Source organism: Antennarius striatus, chromosome 19 (genome assembly GCF_040054535.1).
Source record: "Antennarius striatus isolate MH-2024 chromosome 19, ASM4005453v1, whole genome shotgun sequence".
Taxonomy (NCBI): Eukaryota; Metazoa; Chordata; class Actinopteri; order Lophiiformes; family Antennariidae; genus Antennarius; species Antennarius striatus.
Genome location: NC_090794.1, coordinates 14,625,001 through 14,649,780, shown reverse-complemented (window position 1 = coordinate 14,649,780; position 24,780 = coordinate 14,625,001). Strand labels below are relative to the sequence as shown.

The 24,780-nt window shown below is 39.7% G+C and overlaps 2 protein-coding genes across 5 annotated transcripts in view; one reads left to right on the top strand and one right to left on the bottom strand.

Moving 5' to 3' along the window:
* LOC137613188 (protein EFR3 homolog B) overlaps positions 1-17,803 on the bottom strand; it is a 28,939-nt gene extending 11,136 nt beyond the window's left edge. The window contains exons 1-7 of one of the 2 annotated variants that reach the window (XM_068342168.1): positions 17,660-17,803; positions 17,140-17,277; positions 8,542-8,618; positions 6,340-6,467; positions 5,741-5,891; positions 3,119-3,240; positions 894-1,043 (exon numbers count right to left, since the gene is read on the bottom strand). In XM_068342168.1, coding sequence (XP_068198269.1) covers positions 894-1,043; positions 3,119-3,240; positions 5,741-5,891; positions 6,340-6,467; positions 8,542-8,618; positions 17,140-17,146 — 635 coding nt within the window. In that variant the 5' untranslated portion in view covers positions 17,147-17,277; positions 17,660-17,803. Of the gene's footprint in view, positions 1-893; positions 1,044-3,118; positions 3,241-5,740; positions 5,892-6,339; positions 6,468-8,541; positions 8,619-14,404; positions 14,542-17,139; positions 17,278-17,659 lie in introns of those variants that run through there. The other variant, XM_068342169.1, reaches the window with a different exon arrangement.
* The window catches only part of si:dkey-206f10.1 (adenylate cyclase type 8), an 18,755-nt gene continuing 10,770 nt past the window's right edge, over positions 16,796-24,780 (top strand). For 2 of the 3 annotated variants that reach the window (XM_068342166.1, XM_068342164.1), the window contains exons 1-2: positions 22,880-23,142; positions 24,160-24,365. In XM_068342166.1, the coding sequence (XP_068198267.1) occupies positions 24,189-24,365 (177 nt within the window). In that variant the 5' untranslated portion in view covers positions 22,880-23,142; positions 24,160-24,188. Of the gene's footprint in view, positions 16,881-22,879; positions 23,143-24,159; positions 24,366-24,780 lie in introns of those variants that run through there. The other variant, XM_068342165.1, reaches the window with a different exon arrangement.

The window sequence follows — 24,780 nt, the reverse complement described above, 5'->3', positions numbered from 1 at the left end:
AACGTGTTGCTATTCCATTATCTTCCTCATTTCCATCCCTTATCACTACCAGTTTTCAGTGCTCTCTATGGCCTCATCCTTTCCTCCCCTAACATTCGGCATTGACGTCAGTGAATATCAGTAACTGGAATACTGCCAAGAGACGTAGGCTCTATATATCTCTTTCACATACGCTGGCAGCATCCAGCTTTCAGAGCCTGATCTGATGTTTCTACAGTCAATGCACCGTTTCTTGTCCTCTTTTCATGATTTTGAACTTATTCTTTCAAAAATCCCCACTCTCTCAGATGGGGGCAAACAGAGGCGCATGAGGGAAACAGCTGTCAGCAGGTTGACGCAATGATGAAAACGATGATGAATGAAGTGGACGATGGCTGACGCACAGCCAGGAGAAATTGGCCTTATGGGCAAACCTCGGAAGTCAGACGTAACACTTCTGGTTCTGGACTGTGTGGCCGAGTCAACAATGATGCATTTTAGGTCATTAGTTTTCTCATGTGGCCTGGACTTTTTCCTCTGAGATGACATTTAACACTGGTCTTTAGCTTCAGTCAAGGTATAGCTTTGTATGCAACAAAAACATGACACCAAATAAAATACCATTACATATGAATGACAAAAAAGTAACTAATAGTCAAATGATTTTTCCTCTTTCCTTCTTTTAGAAAAGAAAAAAAATTGCATATATTTACAATTTATGTAATTTTTATCTTACAAAAATGATCATCATGAAACACATGAGGAAGTAAGAGGTGACGTTAATAACTGCTAGGATATTCATACGTTACATTATCTGAAAAAAACGCATGAATACATCACATTCAACATCTTTTGATTAAAAATTTGTCACGTCTGGTAAACAGACAGGCTGACGGATTCCATGAAGTCCTAACCTCTCTGTACGCTCTCCACTCTGCAGGTTGAATAGGAGTGAGGGGACAATCTTGTCCATGTGCTGAGGGTCCCAGATGTTGGCCTGCAGCTCATCATTCACAGTCTTCCTCACCACCCCCTGCAGGCCCTTGATTCCTGCCATGCGTATCCTGCAGGTCACAGATGGACATTATTTGATGGTAATTGAATCTATAAATGGAGGATTATGTTTAGGAAATATTTATACAGTTTAAGCCGAAATTATTAGCCCCCTATAAAATTTAAAGAGAAAACATTTTTAAAAACTTCTGTTAAACAGATTCATGAATTTCCAACACAGCTTTTCCATCTTCTATCACAGTGCCTTCCATGGCTTTTCCAAACATCCTGGTTCTATTTTGGATCCTTATATTATTGTACTTTGCATACAGAAACAAAATAATTTAACAAAAAACAAAAAACTGCCAGGGTCAAAATCATCAGCTCCGTGATGCTAAACCTTTATTGTGCATCCCTTTCAGTGGATAACAGCATGCGGTCGTTTGTTTAGTTTTTAACAAGTCTCTGACACACCTCCTGAGGAATCCCAGTCCACTCTGACAAATCTTTAAACCTCCTCCAGATTTGTTGGTCTTCTTGCATGGACCCTGGTTTTCAGTGCATCACACAGATTTTCAACGGATTTCAATCGGGGTTATTTGCAGGTTGGTCAGTAACTTTCACTTTGGTTTTGTGGATGTAGCTCTTCACCAGTTTGAGCTCATGTTGGAGGACAAAGACACGACCCAGACCCAGTTTTGCTATTGACTGAGGTTTTCTTTCATACTCCTCAAATAACCTGGTTTCTTTATGATTTCTTCAACCTTGATGGGATTCAAAGTTCCAGACACACTGAATCATTCCCACAGCATGATATTCCCACCACTGCGTTTAATTGTGGGGAGGTGTCTCTATGTATATTCTTCTTCAGCCTTGTGAGCATCAACAATTCTTTTGCTCAAGTCTAAATTGAATTCTTTTGTTTTAGGCGTGATGCTTTCTCAAGTGACATCCCAAACCCTTAATATTTTTCGTACCATGTGTTAAGTGTAGGACAACCGTTAGTCTTAACTTGATTGATTACATGCTGTTCATTAAAAAAATCAAAGTACAGTCAACCCTCGGTTTTCGAACATAATCCGTTCCAGAAGGCTGTTCGAAAAGCGAGTTGTTCGAAATCCGAAACTATTTTTCCCATTATAATTATTGTAAATAATTTTAATCCGTTCCAAGTCTAAAAACCAACTTTTTCTAAGTTTTTTTTACTATTTTACACCATAAACTCCACTGTATACTGATTACCATAAATAAAAAGGGGAAGAAATAGACACTGTGTTTTATTTTAATAAAAGATATCCTATTGAACTTTGAACACGAATGCGCTACAGAGGAAGCATCCTGGGCATTCGAGTTCGCTCGGCTCCCAAATGAGTCGTGTTCAGTACGCTCGGCTTTTTTCGGTTTACACCACAAACTGCACTGTATACTGTTTACCATAAATAAAAAAGGGTAGAAATAGACGCTGTGTTTTATTCTAATAAAAGATATCCTATCGAACTTTGAACACGAATGCGCTACGGAGGAAGCATCCTGGGTATTCGAGTGAGCGTTCAGGTACGCTCAGTTTCTTTCAGTTTGGTCGAGAGCCGAATTTTGGTCGAGTTCAGAGACGTAAAATTCTCGGATTTACTGGTCGAAAACCGATTTGGTCGAGAACAGAAGCGTTCGAAAACCGAGGTTTGACTGTATATGATTTCACAACAGTGACTTGTGCTTTAGCCCAAAGAAAAGGTCAGTTCTTAAGGGGGTTAATGACTTCCATTCTGGTAATTTTTTTTTTGTTTCTGAGTGCAAAGTATATTCATGTAAGCTTGCAAAATAATCTAGGATATTTGGAAAAGATGCATTTAAAACATTATTTATCTGTTCAAACAGGACTTGGGAGATTAAAAAATTTCACAGGGGCCAATAATTCTGATGTAATCTATCTAATTTTCAGCCTGCCTGTCTGCATTTCACTGGTATGCTTTCATTGTACAAAGCTATATTTAACTCTTCAAACAGTTTATATTGTCTATTTTCAGCATACAACAGACATGACAGATTATATTTTCTTCAGAAGAAGTTAAAAATGTCTCCAGTGACAGACAAAGTCTATAAAAAGGCTCACTGAAGTGGTGTAAAAACAGAAGCTCTGTCCACTCACTTGGTGCGGATGTCAGGGTCCTCGTAGCTGGAGTGGCACATCTCACTGAAACGCGACACGAAGAAGTCATAGCTACGGTGGTACGATGGTGTATCTTCTTCAATGTTGGCAAACTTCACAAACTGAGGGGGAAAGAAGACAAAAGTGGTCAAATAAAATTCATTTTCATGCCAAATTGAATCTCTACAACTCTAGAGGATTAACGTAATAACTCAGCTCCTAAAAAGCTCAGCCTTAAGTTTATTTTAATTTAATTAAACACTTTTAAATGAAATGCAGTGATTCCCCAATGGTGAATAGCTCCTAAATTATAGTTGAACCACAGCGCCATAGCATCTCATTAGGAGTGAAAAGTACAGGGTAAATGAGGGTGGGGGGGCTTCTCCCACTGGGCCAGAAAATGTCATCGTTTAAAAATGGTGACATTTAACGTCACAAGACTCAATAAATTATGAACAGGATTCATCGAGCATAAAGAGAGACAGAAAACCTCCTGAAGCAACAATGATCTAACGCACATTCATCAAGACAGATGCTAAGTCCTACACTGAGGAGAGCTCACGTAGAAAATGAAAGTCCTTCATGGAAGTCCCTCAAAATCTATTTCTTGTGTTTTATGAATGTTCTGAAATGAAAATCACACATCTTTAGTTTACTCAAGGACCCTTGACTAAATTAAATGAAGCTGCAGAATTTCTACCTGTAATACTTGGCAGCTGGATGGTTTTACTGTATTGTGTGTATCTTCAGAAAAAAAACCATCTGAGAGAACAGGGTCTTAAACCTCAGCCTTTTGTCAAACCAGAAGCTCCACCAGGAGACTTATTTATAGTCTTAATTTTCTTACAGTCATCACTACAAATAACAGCCAGCAGATACAAACTCTAACTCTGGTACGGGTGTGTTGAGGCACTGGCTCATGTAGTAGCAGGCTCTGCAGTACAAGGTTTTAGGTCAGTGAAACAGAGCAGGAGGAAACTGGGCTGAGCTTTAGTCCTGTGGTGATAACTCTCTAATCTGCTCCTTCCTCCTCCCTCTCTGACCCATGAAGTTCACACCAACAAGTATTTATGTGGTCCGAATCTCCAGTGTTCTACAGCAGGCCCCCACAAAAGACACCTTCCCTCGTGACTTGATTCAAAGCAGTCTGATGGACAATTATCACACAGTATTTGTCCTAAATACAAAAGTGTGTGCAAGACATTGATAGCGTGAAGATTATGAGTGAGAGCCGGCGTGTCTCATAAGTCTGTAGATGACTGCGGAGCTCTGCCAGTGTAATGTGTGTGCATCTAATCTGATTTCCTTCATATGTCCTCTGCTATCCCAGGCAACAGTGCTGATAGCTGCTCCTCACGTCAGAGGACACTCTTCATCACACTGCCTCTGCCCACCACTCTGCTACTAAGCTCTGATAGTTCTAAAACACTAACACAGTCCTGTTCCCAAGGTTATCGTCTTTCCTTTTGTAGCCATATCAGAAGGAAAAACACACTGACTTCTGATTAGATATTATTTCTAAATCCAGTCAAATGAGCCAAAGATGTGAGAGAAGCTTAACATTAGATGCACATAAAATCGAATCACCAACGCTTCGACAATGTGGGTATTTACATTTATATCAGCAAAACATCTGAGAGCAGCTTATAAAGTTATTTTCTCACTACAAAAAATGTCTGCTTGACATCTGCAGTGGAATGAAACCATACATAATTTGAAAAATGACATCAAATAAATTGATTGAATAAATAGTTCAATCACTGCCTTCCTGAATACAAAGGTGAACTGTTAAAACATAGTACATGAGGTGTTTGCTTATTCAACTGTATAAAACAAATTACAAAGCAGTTGTCTGTTACATTATCAGATGTTCTGAGAAGAGTTACAGTAAAGATATGATTCCCCAAGATCACCTCTGGTCTTGTGTTGATTACCAGCGTCCTGATTTAATTGTGGATAATCTTGACGCCTTCTTGTTCACGTGAGTTAACCAACTAGTTAACTAACCCTAATTCATCCATCTGATGTCAATGGATGAATTCTCGAAAGCAAAAGGTTGAAATGTTTGATAAGAGGAGATAATTTTTCTGCTCATGGCAGGATTAGAGTCAGTGGAGGCTGCTATAAATATCAACTGATCCTGTGTTTACTTTCAGCACAGAGGGTGAAATAAAGAGCCAAAGCAATCATAGCTCTGGTCCTGGAAAAGAAGTGACGGGACAAGGGAAGAAAAAGAGAGCAGGTGATGGTGATAATGAGAGAGGAAGAGCAGGTAGGTGATGCAGACTTAACAATGGCCCCTAAACTATCCTAATAAGCTTCATTTTTGGACCTCTATCTAAAAACCTTCCCCTCGGGATCACTTTGCTTTTAGTGTGTCACAAGACAATAAATGATCAAACCTTTGGTACTTGTGCATACCTCTATCAGCTCTTACCACCAGGTCTAAAAGGATTCGATTGAATAATGTAATTTCATTGTACAAACTTTTCACACTCAACAAAGTCTTCAAAATAAATGCAAATAAAGCCTTCAGGGTCATTGCTTTGTTTCTTCGACTTAGCTGTGACGAAACTGTAAAACTATATGTTACTAACTACAAATGCCATGCCAGAAACTCACAGAATTGGTTCCTAGGATTTGCAGGCTGGGTTTGTCGGACTCTAGCAATTTGCGCACCATCTTGAGGAAACTCTCAACAAACAGGTTGATGCTCTGACAGTGGCAGGCCATCAGCAGCTGATCCAGCGCTTCCATGGCTATACACACATATCTGAACAGGAGGAAAAAGAGGCACAATGAGGATGGCACCTATATATTCTATATATGAATTTGCACAAAGCAGCAGAAACCAAATTATAAGCAACATTGCAGCTTTGTGCACTGAACAGACATCAGCTGATCTCTACCAAATGAAAATACAATCTGTGCGGGCTGTTTGCATTGGTAGAAATTACCACAGTATGTACTCGTCATGACTAATGAAAAGACAACAACTTCTGTGGCATATGAACTAAGTACAGAGTGTACAGAAGCATCACTGTCAATGATCCTGCAACTGCCACTCCATCTGTGTGGCTAAACTTCCCAGGATTTGAATGCATTAGCTTAATTGTGCTGAATTCATAACAGATAAGTTGATATGTGGGAAGGAATAAATAATGGCCGCAAAAAAGCATTTGCCAGTGCAGAGGCAGCTGAAACTGCTTTGATATTCTCACCCATATCTGTGCCTGGCCACATCCCTTGACAATCTCTCAGACAGGTAGGCTCCGATACGGTCAAGTTTCTCTGGAGCTGACAGGGCGTAAAATGTCAGCTTCTCCATGTTGGCCTTCACCAGTCCATCCTATGGGAGGGACAGGAATAAGGAGGAGGAAGACACAGAAAAGAGAGATAAGAAATCTTAGTTTCACTGGCTTGTTTTGGTCATTCTCAAACTGCATGTAAACATGTCCACCAAGCATAGAGGAAGCTAGCTGAGGGGGTTCTGATAGCTAAACCCAAAGTGTAAGCACAAAACTATATCACTAAGTTTCACCTCCTACTTTCCCCTTGACCTACTTCACTGCTGTTCAGCTTGTCTGGGGAGTACAGCGCTAAATCCATCTATCGTCCTCTGAGATCCTGTTTACATTCAGATCAGCACCAAAACAGCCAGTCCCAAGAAGGATGGGAAATTCTGCCCATGTGTAATATGTAGGGTTTGATAAAACTACAATCTGATGGAGACGTGACTGGCTGGATTATATTAGTTACACATGCTCAAGCACCTTGCAGACGGCTATTCCACACAAAATAAGTCCACACAAAATAAGAAAATACTGGGATACATAGACCAATGATTTAATCATAATGCATTACTTACAAAGAGACCCAGCACAAAAGAGTTTCCGCATTTGTGAAATGTTAGACACAAACAGATAGGTCAGATCACTAAACAACAACAAAAACACTCACACAGCTGATCTTTCTAAATTTTTGTTTTTCACTTAAGTGATTTTGAATTTATTAGTCTAATATTGGTCTTTAATTTCTGGCAATAGGATAACTGTTGTGTGATTTATAACCTTCATTAGAGAAGCTGAATAAATTCAGCTTGCATTACACATGGATCTCATGAAGTGCCTATAACGAGTAATATGGAGGTGTATCTTCAGAGGCATGATCATATGATTGTTGAATATTATCAGTGACAGGGTAAAAGATGAACAGATTGGTCAGACAGCATTTCACTAAACTGGAATGACATTTCTCAGAATGAAGCTTTTTCCATCTTTCTGTAGAGCCTGAAGGTTGCTGGAAACTTATCTTGACTGCAACTGTGTCATTATCCTGGACACTACCACCTACTCCAAGCGGTGATCATCTCAAAGGAGCATAACGTTTTCTGTTAAAAAGCCTTAAAGGTATCACCATACTTGCAGGAGACTGAAAGGAGAACTGCTGGTTAATCATCTGGACTGAACTGACTGGCTCTGTGTCCACAGCAAAAATTGTCTGTTTCCACAGCAGCTATTTTTATGTGTGGTGGCAGGAAATGCAGTCCATCCTTTAACGTTTAAATGATTGCCTTATTCCATTACTTGCTATAGTGCAGTCTGGTTCATTACCATAGCTTACTGGCACACCTAAGTGAAACAGGAGCCTCACTATGAGTGTACATTTCCTGAGATTGCACAGGACGATAGCTGCGCATCCAGCAGCCTCTCAAAGCCATCCTGGAACCCGTTATCAGTCATACAGCCATGATATTTCAGTTGGCAAGAAAGAGAAGTTGATTTTTAATATTTATTCATTCAGAGTCAGTCATGTTGTAGCTCTTTTGTCTCCGAGTAGAAAAGCCTGCAGAACAATTAGCAGGTATAACTCTATACACCAAAACAAAACAGGGACATGAAGTGTCATGCACCAGTATGTCCCATGTATTGCAGTTTTAGCAGCAGATCTTCCATGTAAAGTGGGTCACTGCAGCAACAGTTTTCCTCTGCATCATATCTTCTCCACCAAAATTAATTGTCTGTATGAGTCATCTGAAATCTGCATCAGAACGAGGTGTGAGGTGTGACACCAACCGCTTTAATGGAGTTGTTTTCGTACTATGTGTACTTGATTATTGCTAAATTTGAAGAAAATCAAACATGACATTTAAATTTACCATCCAGAAGACTTCAGGGGGCAAGCTTCAAGGCAAATCTGCTGCAGCACATAGTTCCTCACTGTGTGTTACGTGTTCATCTCTGTATGTGTTTGATGAGAATTGTTCTTTCAATAAGGCAATTACACTAGAAAGACAGACCCAATTACACAATTATTTCTATCCATAATTAAGGGGAATGGAGAAAAGCCCTCATTCAAATAACAAACATAGCCATTGGGTGGTGACAGGCTGGCCAAAAAAAACAAAGCAGCAGTATTCTCACCTCTGGGTCTTCTGGGAAGATGTTGTCGACTAGCCTCTTGTACCGAGGCCTGAGTGCCCCGCAACATCCACAAACCCCTGAAGAAGAGAGGTGAGAAAACAGGAGGGAGGAAAGAGAACGAGGATTGGTTAAAGGAATTCCTGCATTTTGAATGACAGAAATGCAATTTTTTTAAAAATTAGAATGTCACATGGAAATTGCAAAATAATGAGGTTTGGGGTTATGACTTGTGATAACTAGGAGTTAGACACCATTAACAACTTCACATTCACAGGTGGAAAATTCAGTGCTGAAAAAAAGGTTTGTTTGTGCAGGCTCACTAGCAAATATTGACAATAGTCTGTACTCCAGTTAACGTCTCTTGTAACAGCACATTGTTACTTTCATGTCTACAGGTGGAGTCATCCTGCCTGTTCAGACAGGAAGAGAAAATACATGTAGAGCTACTGAAGCAGGAAACAAGATGGACTACAAATACTCCATGAAAAGCTTTCCACAAACTGAGTAAAACCACAGTTTGTGGTATATTATACAGTACGTATTGTATAAATGTTAATATTTATAAAATGCTGAATTAAAAGTCCAAAGGTCAACACTGGCATTATTAATTCCCAATACATTAAGATTTTAAAGCCTATCTGTCTACCACCTCTGTGCAAAGGTATCTGACGAGTGACAGATATGGAAGAGAATGTGGTCACAACTACTCATCGTAACAATTTTCATACAAACACACACCGTCCTCTCCCAGTGGACTCACGTAGGTCCTGAAAGGAAAAGCAACACACCGAACACTGATTTTTCTGACTTTGCAAGAGAGAAAGAGAGAGCTGAAATGTGATTGGTCCAGGGAATTCAGCAGTGGTGAGTCATGAGGGATTCCTCGGAGAACGAAAGCATACAGAATAGGGATAGCCTCCATTTAAGTCAGCATAAAACTGTGCACAGGAATTATGATCACTTGTTCACATGTGACAATTTGAGATCAGCAGTCAAAAGTTGGTCATCATGTAGGCAACGTCGCTGTAAGCATCTCTTTATCACACATGAGACTAAAGTCAAACAATCTGCACAAAACAGCATCTATTCCTTCCTTCCTTCCTGTCTCTCCAAGGAAAAATATTTCATTAGTCATTACTTTTTTTGATACAGCTCTAAAACCTACTGTATTTAATTCCAACATAGTTGATTCTCCCTCGTGACCCCAAAATAAACAAATGTCATTTGTAATGTACCACCAGAAATGGATGACCTCATAAAGCAGCCAGCGACAGCTAAGTGTCTCAGATGAACAGTTTTCACTCGAGCCTGCTGCACACCTTAAACTTTATAATAAAACTATAATAAAATATCAACTGGGAACCTTCCACACAGGTATCACAAAGAAGACTGCTACAATTATGACAAATTAGAACAAACTGACTTCAAAAAGTTTTTTTAATGTATACAGAAGCATGAATACAAACTGGTCATAGAATTTTGCAATGCAGAATGCAATGAAAGAAAATCTAGTTGAGTACAGTACTTTACTTAATGACAATTTTGAACACTAAATTGGCTTGTATTTTTGTACATTTGTTTCAAAAAACAATTGTCACTGAACTTCAAAAAATTATGATTATATGCTATGACAACCAGCCTGTTTGAAGGTTTTATGCAACCAATAGATATTCAGCCAATTCAATTAAAGTTTAAAGTCTCCTATCTACATATTGAGATAGATTTTTCTGTTTATCAGCCTATTATTTCAATTTTAGATCACAGGACATACATACATTAGTTCATATTGATAGACATTCATATTGACATTCATACATTGATAGATTTCAGCATGATGAAAAGAATATGTTCAAAATCACAAATAAAAGTGTAAGACAAAAGGAAAATCTCTCATTTGATCAGAATCTGTCAGCTCTAGGGGAACTGTACATATCTTTTATATCAAAAGAGGAGGTCCAAAAGGTAGTAAATTATACATTTACTCTTTTTTCTGAAAACTTCACATTTTGTCTATCATTATGGCACTGACTTCATGGTCTGCCCATGAGGAGCAAATGTCCTGTCAAAGGCCAGTCCAACCTGTGGGTGGGACGAGCCGAAGATCAAATCAGCAGCTCTATGATTAGTGTATGACCCACAGATTTCTGTGTTCTAGCCTTCTGGCATCTTGTCAGTGACCATCTGAAGGCCTCTGTAAAGTTCTGCTGAAGGTTGCAGCAGCAGCTCAGGTTCATCTCTGAGAGCTATGTGACTATTCATAGTGTTGCACCTCTCTCCTCCATTACCTCCAACAACAATAAAACCTCTGCCTCCTGATCTCCCTCTGTCTCTTCCTCCCTCACCCACCCTGCCTTCATCTAAGGCTTTATCTCCTCATTGGTCAATTTGTCCAGGGCTTTGCTGTAGGAGAAACAAGCTGAATTAATGAAAATCCAGCAAGTTGAAACTGTACAGAGGACAGGGTGGAAGCCAGAGGGGGACAGAGATAAAAGCAGTTAAAGAAAAAGAGAGAGAGAGATAGAAGTGTGGTGGGGAGTAGGACAGCGATGCACTGAATGAGTCATGCATTAATGCTACTTATTGGAACTTCACTGTCCAGGACCAAGCTAGCCTGCCCTCTCTGCCAGCAGTAGAATTATCTTCAGTGGTGTAAAAGAAGAAAGAGTTGTTTAGATTTTCTGGTGATAGTGTACAAAAAGCTAAGAGAATACAACAAAGTGGGTGGACAGGACTGTGGACATCAGTGTTGAAATGCGCACAGGGGGCCTCACGAAATCCACCCACTCTCTATGGCGAGCTGCACAACGTTTAGGGGCTGGACAGTGAGCTGACGATCACACACAGTGCGGAGGAAGACTCAGAAGAACAATAAATTATGGGTTTTTAGTTAACATAGCAAGATAATAAAGAAGGCGGACATTCCTGCAGCCTGTTGTATCACCGATGAGAACTTGAATCTGTTCTGTTGCTTATTTTGCTGATTATGTGCTTTGTGATACGCTAACGGAGAACACATTAAAGTGTGTATCTAAAACACATGTGCCAGGTCTACCTCTCAAATCACCACAGCAAGGTGTCAGCCAATCACAATGCTATTTTTGCTCTTGTAACAATAGGCTGGTACATTAACAGATTACACTCTCCATTTCCCACAGGATGTCAGCTTAACGACTCCACTTCAGGCCAGGACAGGAGAGCGCTGGAGAGGGGGAGAAATAAAACTGCATGCTGAAGTGACAAAATCAGGGCTAAAAGCTCTGAAAGAAAAATGTGATTGAGCACAATCACTTTATTTAAAATTATGAAGAATCTTGCTTAAATGCAGAAAGACAGACAAATCAAGGCCGGACAATAGCATAACACAAACCAAAGTGAATTACTTGAATTAACATCTAAATCTAAGTCACTAAATCTACTAAATCTACAGTCAAACTATTTACAAGCACATAGCATCCAGAAGCTTCATGTCTGCAACTACAAGCTTCTATGTTACAACCAAAAATGTAACTGACAAGAGAGGGTAAATATGTTTAGTCCTAACACCAAAAAATTCACAACACTTTTCATGATGCAAAGCCTGTTGCCTTTAAGGGTATTCTTATGTAAGAAGATGGGGGAGACACAGACCAAGTTAGCTATTTTTAAAATTGACAAAGAACAAAGAATGGCATCCTTGAACTGTGAAGAACAAGCACAAAAAATTTGCAGTGAGAACAAGACAAGAAGTGGGGAGAGTGTATGCAAATGATGTATGAAAACAAGCTGAACAGTCGAGCAATATGCGCATAAGCTGTCACACAGCGATATGAAGATTTGGCGACTATCGTGAGGCTAAGTGCATTAAAGGAAGAGTGAGCAGGAAGTGGGTGTGGATTTTTGTCATTCAGGTAATAAGGAAGTGAAGCTATTTAAATTCACTGCATTAACAAGCATAATATGATGACATCCCCCTTTCTCTCATCACGATGAGCCCCTCCTCTTGCATATTGAGGCCATCACTCTAATATACTGCATGCACATTTTCAGCATGATTACATTATTTGTCAACCTTGGGCTGGTGGTGGATTTCCGCAGGCGATCACGCTGCCCGGTTACACCGGTGAAGATCCAGGGTACGGACATTGAGGTGGTGTCCTCGTACAAGTACCTGGGTGTTCACCTCAACAATAAACTGGACTGGAGCACCAACAGTCACTCACTTTATAAAAAGGGTCAGAGCAGACTCTATCTGCTCAGGAGGCTGAGGTCTTTTGGAGTGCGGGGGTCACTCCTAAAGACCTTTTATGACACGGTTGTAGCCTCAGCTATTTTTCATGGGGTGGTCTGCTGGGGCAGCAGCATCACTGCGGCCGACAGGAAGAGACTGGACAGGCTGATTAAGAAGGCGGGTTCTGTCCTAGGATGCTCCCTGGACTCAGTGGGGGTGGTGGTGGAGAGGAGGATGACAAACAAGCTGTCATCAATGATGAAGAACCACTCCCACCCTCTACAGGGCACACTGACATCACTGGAGAGCTCCTTCAGCGATAGGTTGCTTCACCCGAGATGCGTGAGGGAACGCTATCGCAGGTCCTTCCTGCCCACGGCTGTCAGACTGTACAACCAGCCGTCCTCCCAGCAGACCACTCAAAGAACTCAGGGAACTACAACAACTCACCAAACTCAAAGAACACAACGTTCTAACTCCGGATGATCAGTGTAAAAACCAGCCTGTAGTGTATATTCTTTTTTTGGTGTGTAAATATAATGTACATTCGGATAATATGATATATGTTAATATGTTTCCAATATGTGAATATGTAAATTTCATATGTTGCAGATGTTAATATGTATGTATATTATTTAACTATTTATGTTTGACCCCCCCCCCCCCCCTGCTGCCACGATCGCACAAATTTCCCCACTGTGGGACAATAAAGGTCCTTTATCTTATCTTATCTTAACCTTCAATCAATGTGCACTGAGTCCAATTTAAAACCCACTTCTGATCCAGTGTGGTAAGCAGCAACCACGGCCTGTATAATGTGACCACCACACTGATGATCAGACCCAGCTGCCTTCAAATCCTTGTGACACCAGGCCAATCCAACACACCATGAATCAGACAGGCAGTGAAACTGGGCTACGAGGGATCGTATCAATGCAGCGGTTCAGCTGTTCAATACTGCTGAAACCAGCTTGAACTTCCAGGGTGTAGCATCAGTTGATAAACCATTAGCCAACAAACCAACATCTTTTTCTATCAATACTCTTTAACCTCATTAATTTACTCAGGACTAATCACTGATCAGCAATATCTTCCAGTAACACTAGCAAGTAAGAATGACAACAAGACCTTTTTGTCACAATGCATTTTACCAACATATCAAGTATCTACATTTTATATTTTGACAGTACATATAGTACATCCCAGTTTTTGTTTTTGCAGATGTATAAATTTGAAGGAATACTTACAAAAAAAACCCTGGAACTTAAACATCTTAGAGTCTATTTCACAGAGTGAATAAGAGCAAATAGTCAACGTGTTAAGAGTGCAGAGAGCACAATTTTACCACATCAAATCAGGAAACAATTTGGTTGAAAGACAAAAGAAAAAACAAAATAAGTATCCATTACCAAAGATAAACATCTTCAAGATTGTGTCTCCAATTCAAATAATTTTAACAGAGCGGTATCTTCATTTTTATCCAAGTTGCAGTTATGAGCTTCAGGGAGACATTAAACTCAGAAGACGGCTGCAGTCTGACAAAAACGTTACGAGGAAAAGTGTTTGTAGAATGTAGGAAAACTGGCTGAACGTGCTTTCATGATCACACAGCTCAGACCGCACACAAACACACAATGAAATGTACGCCATTCTTACCATACATCGATCGTGATGTTGGAGTCTCTCTACAAAATGCGTATGCTTCCTCAATGCAGTTTCAGTCGCAACAGACACACTGAGATAAATGCCTGCACGTGTGCGAAGCAAAAATGTGCAGCGTGATTGGTGCAGAGCCTGGCTCGATGCAATGAATTACACACACTCTCCCCGCTGTGAAGATATACACACATGGGCTGGCGTATACACTCACGCACACACACAAAAGGGGGCTGTAACCCAACGTCACAGCGGCGCATGCATTTATGACCTTGGATTTTCCTGTTCGTCTTCTGCTACACTGCTCCATCTAAAGGGGGATGAGCAGAATTCATATACAGGCACATGCATACACACACACGCACGCTGGCATGCATGCACACACACATTATTTTTCTCAGCTGTGGAGATAGGAATAGAGAAAGGAGGGTAGTACGGGAAAATAAAAGAGAAATCTACACCAGTGATTGAAAGGGAGAGGACCTCCCACTCACTCTATTGCCTTTCCTCTCTCTCTCTCCACCCACTGCCAGCATCACTCTCTCCCTCCTCACTGTCATCAATCTTAGCATGCTTGCTGCTTTACCTTTAGGTTTTTCTTTCTACATTTGCTTCCATTTTCAAAGCTCACAACAAAATTTGGTTTTCTCCCATTTTCATTTTGCCAAAGTTGGAAGTGAATATTTTGTTCTGACATCCACAATGGCTGTCTGGTGGATACCGCAAACAAATCAGCCTTTTATTTCAGAATTAGTTCATATGGCAAAACAGCAGAAAACGGGTCATTATGCAAGAATGCTTGATGAAATTTGAATTATTAAAAGGCTGAACACTAAAACTGGAAAGTATTGGAGATGCTACTGATAAATCACTCTCTCACAGGCTTGATTTTCATAAGTTCATCACAGCAGCTGGCTCACCCCTCTCCAATGACAGAGGCTCACCTGCAGTGATGCCTCACATGACCTAGCATTCAAATCATTCCCTCATACTCATTGCTATGCCGCAATGTTCTTCTCTGTGTCCTTTTTATTAAATGCATGCTTACTTAACATTTTGAGTGTATACTTCATTTTTCCTTTTATTGAAATCATAATCAATACCTTTGCATTAATTTTCCACAGAGCCATCTTACAAAGAAAGTCTAGATCCTAGTTTGGTAATTGATTTTGGTCATCACTGTCTTGCACTTACTGAAAGTGTTCTGCTTTTGACTGAACAAGGAAACAGAATGCATTGCATTAGATCCACTTCAATGTAATAGGGATTTGCATTAAAAATGTTTTGTGTTGGCCGACTTTTTAAAATGTAGTTGTTCATCTCTGGGCTGATTCTGACAATGGACAACATCGTTTCATTTGGATAGTTTTGTTTTCATTTTCAAATAATGACCACACACAAAAAATATGGAAAGCAATTGCCCTTCAATCATCACTACAGACAATCAGTCTACACTCCTTCTGATGTTGGCCAAGTCAAACACTCTCTCCAAACTATGAATTGAGATCAGTTTTACACAACAGAACGCAGCTCTGAGAAAGTGACAGGCCAAATATATTCCCTCACGTATTTTTTGTTGAGCATTTTATCATCATACTATCAAATGGAAGAGTGCAACATCTTTAATAAAATATTGCATTAAAGTGGCTCCTTCCACTCAGAAAGGGAAGGAGCCAGCAAGAAAACAGAGGAGATGTGTCCTCACTTACCCTTGCCAACACGATGGTCTAGAAGAGTGTGACAGTCCAGTGCCAGCCTCTGAGAGGCCGGGACATCAGGAGCAGGCAAGGGCATGGCAGGCAAACAAATGCACTGCAGCTCACAGGCAGCACACTCAGAGACACACCAGAGTACTCAAAATGCAAGAAAACGTACAAACAAATCCAAATTCTTGCATGTAAGACAGGTTACAGACTAAATATTTGGGATTCTTTTGTTACGTTTTTAACTTTCTTAAAATTAAGTTATCAATGCTGACAATAAGCAAATTTTAAAAAATCGGGAAATTCCGAAGTTCTTTGCCAGATAGGCTAAATACAAAACCTGATTCAGTCAGCTACATCCACACAAAAAACAGAGGTACATTCCTTTCTCAAGCTCAAACTACTTAGCAAAGTTTCAGACTCAAACAAACTCACAAATGCAACTGCAGTCCCCTCTAAACACCAACTCCTGTGTCACTGTCTTGAGGCTTCTGATTAATTTCTGTTAGTACATGCAGAGATTGACCGTATTAACAAAGAGATTAACGATTAGTCTTTTCGAGCAGCACATCTTCTCTCCATGTGCGACTGTCTCATTAATAAACATGTCCCTGATACAATGGATCTCACTATCCACCCAAGTCGCACTGTGGGTGAGAGAGACAGAGAGATATACAGAGAACAGGATGGAGAGGCAGAGAGAGGAGCGCTGTGGAACAGCCATTCAGGCAGTGGGCTTGAAGTTCAAGGAATGAAGCCATCGAGCAAATATGGTGAGTGTTATCTCCATAAAACCAGAAATAATACACACAACAACAGAAGTATAATACATGTACACACACACACACACACACACGCACACACACACCAAGAGCACTTATGAAAAACACTTTTACAATCAGCACTCAGTTGCTGTGGATTTGGGTTAGGTGGCTCATCTAACGCATTTTAATTTCCTGAGCAGTCCGCCTCTAGTGTAATCCACCTTTGGAGGGTTTAGATGGTGTTCTGGAGAGTGATCGTTCTGCCCACCTGTCATGTTGGATAACCGTCACAAGGCGGCGTAGGTCTTCCAGCTCACAGCGGCGGTTAGATTGGTGGTACTACAGCCCCTCACTGAGCCTCCACCACCGCTTCCAAAATCAGGAAAACCGCTGGATTACGTTTGGCCTATGAGAGTTAGTACACCAAAATCACCAGAACATATTTTAGAATATCATGACACAGAAAAGAAAAAGTGTTGACGTTCACCCAAGCAACGACAAAAAGCATTGTAATGGCTCATATCTTGACACACGAACATAAAAGCTATGACATTTATCACATTATTTAAAAGCTGTTGTTACTTATGCTAGCTGTCCCGGGCTTTCATGTAGTTTCATTTGTACTTCAGCCTTTTCCTTCATTTCCATCAAGTTTAGCCAAGAAGCTAAACAAACGGATGAATGCTGGCCCCCATTTATTAGCATCCATATATGATGGCAGCTAAATATGCTATCATATTTAGAAGCCCTGGATGCACTTATCTGAACTACAGGAGATCTTTACTTACCATGCAGTGAGCAAATTTAAATTCCATAAAATGTTTGGCATATGGATAGCAGTCGTCAACCAGCGAGACGAAAGTTGACGTGAGCCAGTTAACCGTACATTGGCCGGACCGGTGAGTCGTTCTTCAGCTAGCAGCTGCTCCTGCGTCGCGCTAGCTGTGTAACGTTCACGGACTCTTATTCAGCTCCGGTGAAAACACGTTCTCTCCTGTTGACGAGGAAATATCTGAAAGTAACCACAAATACAAATATTTGACCAATGTTTTCCGACATAAATTTTACTAATTATATTTTTGATTGCACACACTTGTAAAATGGACATATAGATATTGTTGATCACTTCATGAAAGTTAAGCTGAAGTTTTAATGTTTTTTTTTTTTAATTAATGTGCCATCTAAGCAAGTCAACTTAAATTGACTGTAATAAGTGATTAGTTCAGTGGGGAAATACTCTGATGCTTTACTTTAGCACAAGAATATATTTGTGCTGTCAAGTAAAAGTTCATACGCATTGTCAATAGAATGAACTTTTTTTTTTTTTTAAACCTTTTCAAAACAAAAATTCAGATTATGTAGATTTTCTTTACACACTGTTGTACTGGCATATTAAAATAAATTTCTTTGTTTGACCCGTGATTCAGTTTGTAAGTAGGGAACTTAAGACATTTAGACAAATAAACTGCTTTGTATAAATCAGGTAGACTATTTGTATAATGCAGTGTCAAATATTAATATATATAAAGGTAATATAAAAACACAATATTTCCCTCTGAAATGCAATCAAGTATGAATTGGCTTAAAATTAGAATTATTATATCTCAAAATTGTGCTACAGTATAGTACATGAGTGACTATTTATTACAGTCAACCAAGGAATTTATTTGTTTCACTGTTAACTGAGTTTGCAAAACTGTTCATGTTTAGTTATATACATTACAATTGAATGAATCAAATCAACACAATCAGGCACGTCCTTATCCATTGATCAGTCAGTGCAAAAGAGAATCTATAAATGCAGTTTTTTCAGTGCAATATATCATGAATGGTGTATTTGATGTGGCAACTAATCTTTTGTCTAAATGTGGAGTTTTTTTGAATGGAATATGCTATGATTTGAGTGTTCCAATGCCTCATATTCCAGGGTCTTTTAATCCCACTAAGCCACCAGGTCTTCCATGACACTGTATTTTTGTCCTCCTATACACAGTGCTACTGGAATCTCTTTATGTGTTCAGCCATCCCATAAGATGGTCATTGGCGTGAAACCTGGGATAATTCCACCTTGCTTAGCTTGAGCTAATGATGCTTAAGAACAAGCTCAAAACAGAGGGGTCTGGGAAGTTGTCATGGTAAAAAATGTTTGTCACTGCCAGTTATTGTATTTCCGTGCAAGAGCTGAAGATGTTTTTCAGAGCTTTGCAGAAAACGATGGCCAGCATGCTGGAGAAGTGTTAAATAAATAAGTTACCTGTGTGCTTCAATATCATAGGTATAGAACTGATAACATCTGTCATGTAATAAAAGTAAGTCGTGTTTACCTGGATTTGTAACTCTTTCATCACAAATGTATCATGATGACTTGTGTGCCTGTGCCCAAAGGATATAGCTGGCTCCTTTCATTTATTTTTGTCAGCCCTCAGTCAGCCTAAATCCTCCACTGGTGTTGATGCATTATCATATTGGACAGTATACTGGGAACAAGCTGAGGCTCCCCCCGGGTTTGGGGACCCCCAGATGAACCTTTAATGTGATGTTTATCAATTTTGACAGGCTATGTGCACAGTCAAAAGAGGTTTTACAACAGTAAATTAGTAGCCTTTACATTCACTTTAAAGAGGTCCTAACACTGAAGTTAGCCTTGCATCTTTGAAAGAATCAATAACTCCTGTAAGATAATTAGTAATTTTGCTTTAGTGCTCTTTACTCGTCGTTCCATATTTGTTCTTGTCTTTAAAAATCAGGTCTACTCAGTAAGAGGAAGAGCGTCTTAAGTGCTTATGGTTTCATAAAACTTTTTGTCAGTTTTTCAGATATTTATTTTTAATAGAACATTTTAAAGGTTTTATGAGAAGGGAAATGTCCGAATTGTCAATAAATAAATAATTTAGCAAAAACTCTTGCTAACTTGACTTTCTGTCCAACGTGTCCACCAGCTACATGAGGATCATCTGATTACAATGGACAGCTAAGGTGCTTATTAGCTTCTGATTTCTTCTCTTGGCTGACTAATTCATTTCAACACCTCCCTCAGGTGGACGCAAGCTGGTCGTGTCTTCAAATTAAGTGACAACATATAATTACAGATTGAACATGAAGAGTAAAGTTGATCTGCAGTCATTAACTGAATTACTCATTATGAACACAAAGGTTATGTTATAGATCTGAAACGACTTAGTTATTCCTTTCATTGTCATGAGTAACACTGACCTCTTATTTAACACTTTCATTAGTGCCTTCTGAATATTTGCCAAGTGTCAAAGACGTATGCTGATGCAATGCTGTTATAGTAAGTTGCCTAAGACCCAGTGGCTATTTATAGACATACTCTAATCAGCAAGAAAGGTCTGAGCTGAATTATGGTGGGACAGATGGCAACTCATTAGATCAGCCTTAGGGACCTAGTCCTCTGCCAGAACACAATTAGCAAAGCAAGTCTCAGAAACTTTAACCAGCTTACGGCCATAGGGACCACGGGCTGCTGATGCTATCGGACCAGCAGGGCTTATTATCATAAAACAAACATCCAAATGTCTGCTTCAATTTGCTAGCTGTTCTTGCTGTTCTTCCCTTTTTGATCTGTTTCTGATTCTTTTATTTGAAAGAAAAGTCTACAATCGAGAAGTAAACCTTAATTGCTGCAGGAGAATCCGAATTTGATGAAGGATAACTTGTGAAAACAGCACAAATACACAAGACATGATGGTCAATACATTTGTACATGGACTATATTTTAGTCTTTTCCTTTGCATAATATTAACACCCCTGAATTCAAAATTTTACCCTGACCTATACATTATTGTGCCTCTGGTTTCCTGAAATGTTGCTTTTTGCTTTGTGATTATATCTCATCAGGTTTCAGAGATGTGTACCTAAAAAACTGTAAAAGTGAAAATTTGACCTTGACACTGTTTTTCAAGGTCAAGGTTTTGATCTAATTTCCATCCCCTTGTCTCCCTGAATATAACGCATTTTGTTTTGTCTTTCTGTCTTATCTGGTTCCTGAGATATGTGCAAAAATTTTTACAAAAGTTGAAATTTCACCTTCACCTAGTTTTTTCAAGGTCAAGTTCATCATCTCATTTTCATCCCCTTCACTGACCTAGTAGTGTGCTTTGTCTTTCACCTCTCTATCTGCAACAGTTGTAAAGATATTTGTTGGACTAACGGACAGACGGACGAACACACAAACACTGACAATTACAATACAGCCAGATCCAGCAAGGAAAAGACTTAAGACAAAATTTGATGCCACAGGTTTCAAATGTCCTGTTGAGATGCTGTGGAGAAAATAATTCAAACGTTGGATCGCGTATGTAGTGGGAAAAATAGAACTTATGGAAGGTCTTCCGTTGTTAGGTCGTGTGATGCTAAATTGTTTAGAATACGATCATATCACAGGATGTAGCACATAAGTGTTAACTGTGTGGTTTACACCTAAAGCATCTCATTTTAATTGCCTCACAGGCTCTGAAAATACCACAACTCCATACTTCCTGAGTAGATGTATGTTTCACCCGCTTTCTGAGAAGAGGAATGTATGACAGTTTTTAGACCCTCCATCTCTGCTCAACCCCTGTTTGTCTAGCTATAAATATGAACCCTCTGCAACCAGTTTTGCTCTCTTCTCCCAACCAGCCTTGCTGCTTGTTTGACATGAGCCTCAAAGCTTTGATAATAAAACAAGTTCATGAACTTTTAACTTGAACCAACTGTAGTATTTGCCAACACACGTGTGACGTCCAGGAAATAACCGACTTCTGGAAGCAGCCTCCCCAAGTTTGGCCAGCGGTTGTTCAAGGATTTAATTCAAGGATTCAAAGTGTTTATTGTCATGTGCGCAGTAAAGAAACAGGGTTTCTCTTTACAATGAAAAACTTACTTACCTTCCACACGTAATTCTGCCAGAGTTGTTCAAAAAGCAACATGCTGTATATACAAAATTATATATATATAACAAACTATCACAGATATTATGTTTACATATTGGCAGTTATTTGCACAATGAGCATGAAGGATATAGCAGCAGATTGTTGATATAACAAAATGTGCCAGAGGTTGAACTTTTTTGAAACATAACGGACTGTTAAGGAGTCTGATGGTGGAGAGAAAAAAAGAGTCTGGATGTCCTGTACCTCAGACTCCTTTACCTACGGCCTGAAGGACTGTGTTGAGGGTGGTTGGGGTCCCTAATGATAGATGTGGCCCTTTTCTGGACTTCTGCTTCTGCTTCTGTGGATGCTCTGCAGATAGGACAGAGCAGTCCTGGTGATTTTAGATGCAGTTATTTATGTAATGTTTAAATTGCCCAAGAACACAAGTAATAGCAAAAGTAGCCCATTACAAGAAGAAAATTTTGAATCAAGCACAGTGAATTCATGCAAAAGCTATTCTGCACATTTAATGAAGGCTCAGAGGTTTAAGTTTTGGTACCTCTTTCATAGCGTTTTCTTCTTTTTCATTGGATTTACTTTACACTAATGTGTTTGAGGTTTTGTCTATTACAGTACATTAAAATGTGCAGGGACATTGTGGGTAGAGATCTGAATGACTTCTCTCCACTCTTCAAAGTAAGAACTACTAAGAGTGTCCGGTCAATCCTGACGACCCTTGACACCCCTTGTTTAGTGAGTCCAGGCTGCTTCCATCTGTTCCTACCTTCTCATGTCTTCAAAAGATTCCCACAAGCAGTAAGACAATCTAGATTTAGTAAGTATGTTTTCAGTATCTGTGATTATATAAGAATTTGGATTAGAGTACATGTAAAAGAAGATGAGAGAAGATGAAAAATCGCTGATCGTAATTCTCCAGATTTCCGTGTCAGCTTTGCTTCTATATTATTTGGATGACTTGGCAAAGGTTTCACAGCATTGTTTATTTTGGCGTTGTCTTGGTGGCAAAGATCTGAGGTTTGCCGGCCAGTGAGAGTGGCTGCTGACTAAGTACTGTAATCCTCTTTGCAATCCTCACTCCTGCAGCGAGTTGTTGACTTCATTTCAAAAAAACCTAGCTAGTGACCTACAATCCTGTCCGAGCAATCCACACATCTTGGCTGAATCTATTTTCTCTTATTTCTTCATTCGTTTTGGACATTTCATCACTGCAGGAAATTATTCAGCTTCAATATTTGACCTTAATGGATTGTGCCCTAATTCTGAGACTCTCATATGATTCCCATGTGGAAAAACTGGATTATGATGAGCTGGCTGAATACCTATGGAGAATACTGGACATGAGGGATGGATATATTCAAAGTAACTCAATGAAGGTCAGTGCTGAAACCATGCACACATTTTTTTCACAGACCAATAGCCTTGACCAATCTGTGTATGGATTGTTATCAGGTTAAACAGCATTAAAACAGTATTTTCTAATGATGTATTTTTCTGTTTTCTGTGATCCATTCAACCGGGTGAATAGGTACCTGAAATCAAATAATGAGTGATCCCTCCATGTGAGAGTTCATTTGAATGATCACGGTGCGATCAACAGTTACATGAAATAAAATGTTTCCATACTGTAGTACCGACTTGTATATGTATGCGTGTATGTGTACATACATTTTTTAAACTGTATATTTAGTAATATATTTATCCTATCTAGTCTGTGAAGTTTGGGTATGTGATGAGAGTCAGGTGACAATGGAGCTAGAAGGACCTGGAGGAGTTTAACCCTTGGCATTAACCAGCTCAGGTCTAAATGTAGCCTCAAGATAATTTGTCGGAAAGCTGTCATTCTTCTGACACACACCGCTTCAACACGTGGAGCGCGTTATTTCTGAATGTGTACAGCTGCAGCCGTGCACTAAAGCAATTTGGTGTGAAATATGAAGAGATGATGATGGTGATGCTGAGATAAATAAAGAGGTGGACTTTTTTTTTCAAAAAGTAGTAATCCAAAAGGAGATTTTGTGCATAACATTAATTTTGCCTAAACATTTAAAGTTATCTCCAGTAATTTCATTTTGGTCTCACAGGAGATATATTTAAAATGACTAATAAAACAAAAAACTGCAGAGGTGAATCTTTCTGACCTTTACCCCTCCCAAAAGGCCAGTCTCCAGAAATGCCACATGCTCTTTTTTCTCAGGATGGAACACAAAAGCATCATTCATTAGAGCATATCAAATATACACCATGTTAACCATAAACTAATTTGTGAAGCTTGACATATAAAAAGCTCATTGTGTGTTTAATGAGAGAACCGCACTTTGCAGCCTGAAACAAATTTTGCTTAACTCTAACCACTGTTTTTCCTTCTTGTTGGAATTCTGATAATCTTCCAGGCTGCCTCCTCCTGATCTGACGCCATCAGATGAGGTCAGCTGAGGTTATCATGGTGACCTTCGCTGAGACCCCCCAGGTCTCCCCTATGGAGCTACACGAGCCAGCCTGTCTGACGACGGCCCTGTCCCCTGGGCTGCGGCGGAAAAAAATGCTGTGGCAGAATGCTGTGAAACACATCATCATCCAGCAGGAGCTCAGCGCTCAGGTGACTGATTATAGAGATCTGAGGCTCACATGGTCCATGCCACTCATTTGAGTGTCAAGCACTCCTTTACTCCTCATATGACGGACAGATGGAGCGACAGAGACAGATAAAGACAGACAGACAGACAGACAGACTAGATGGATGGATGGATGGATGGATGGATGGATGGATGGATGGATGGATGGATGGATGGATGGATGGATGGATGGATGGATGGATGGATGGATGGATGGATGGATGGATGGATGGATGGATGGATGGATGGATGGATGGATGGATGGATGGATGGATAGATAGATAGATAGATAGATAGATAGATAGATAGATAGATAGATAGATAGATAGATAGATAGATAGATAGATAGATAGATAGATAGATAGATAGATAGATAGATAGATAGATAGATAGATAGAT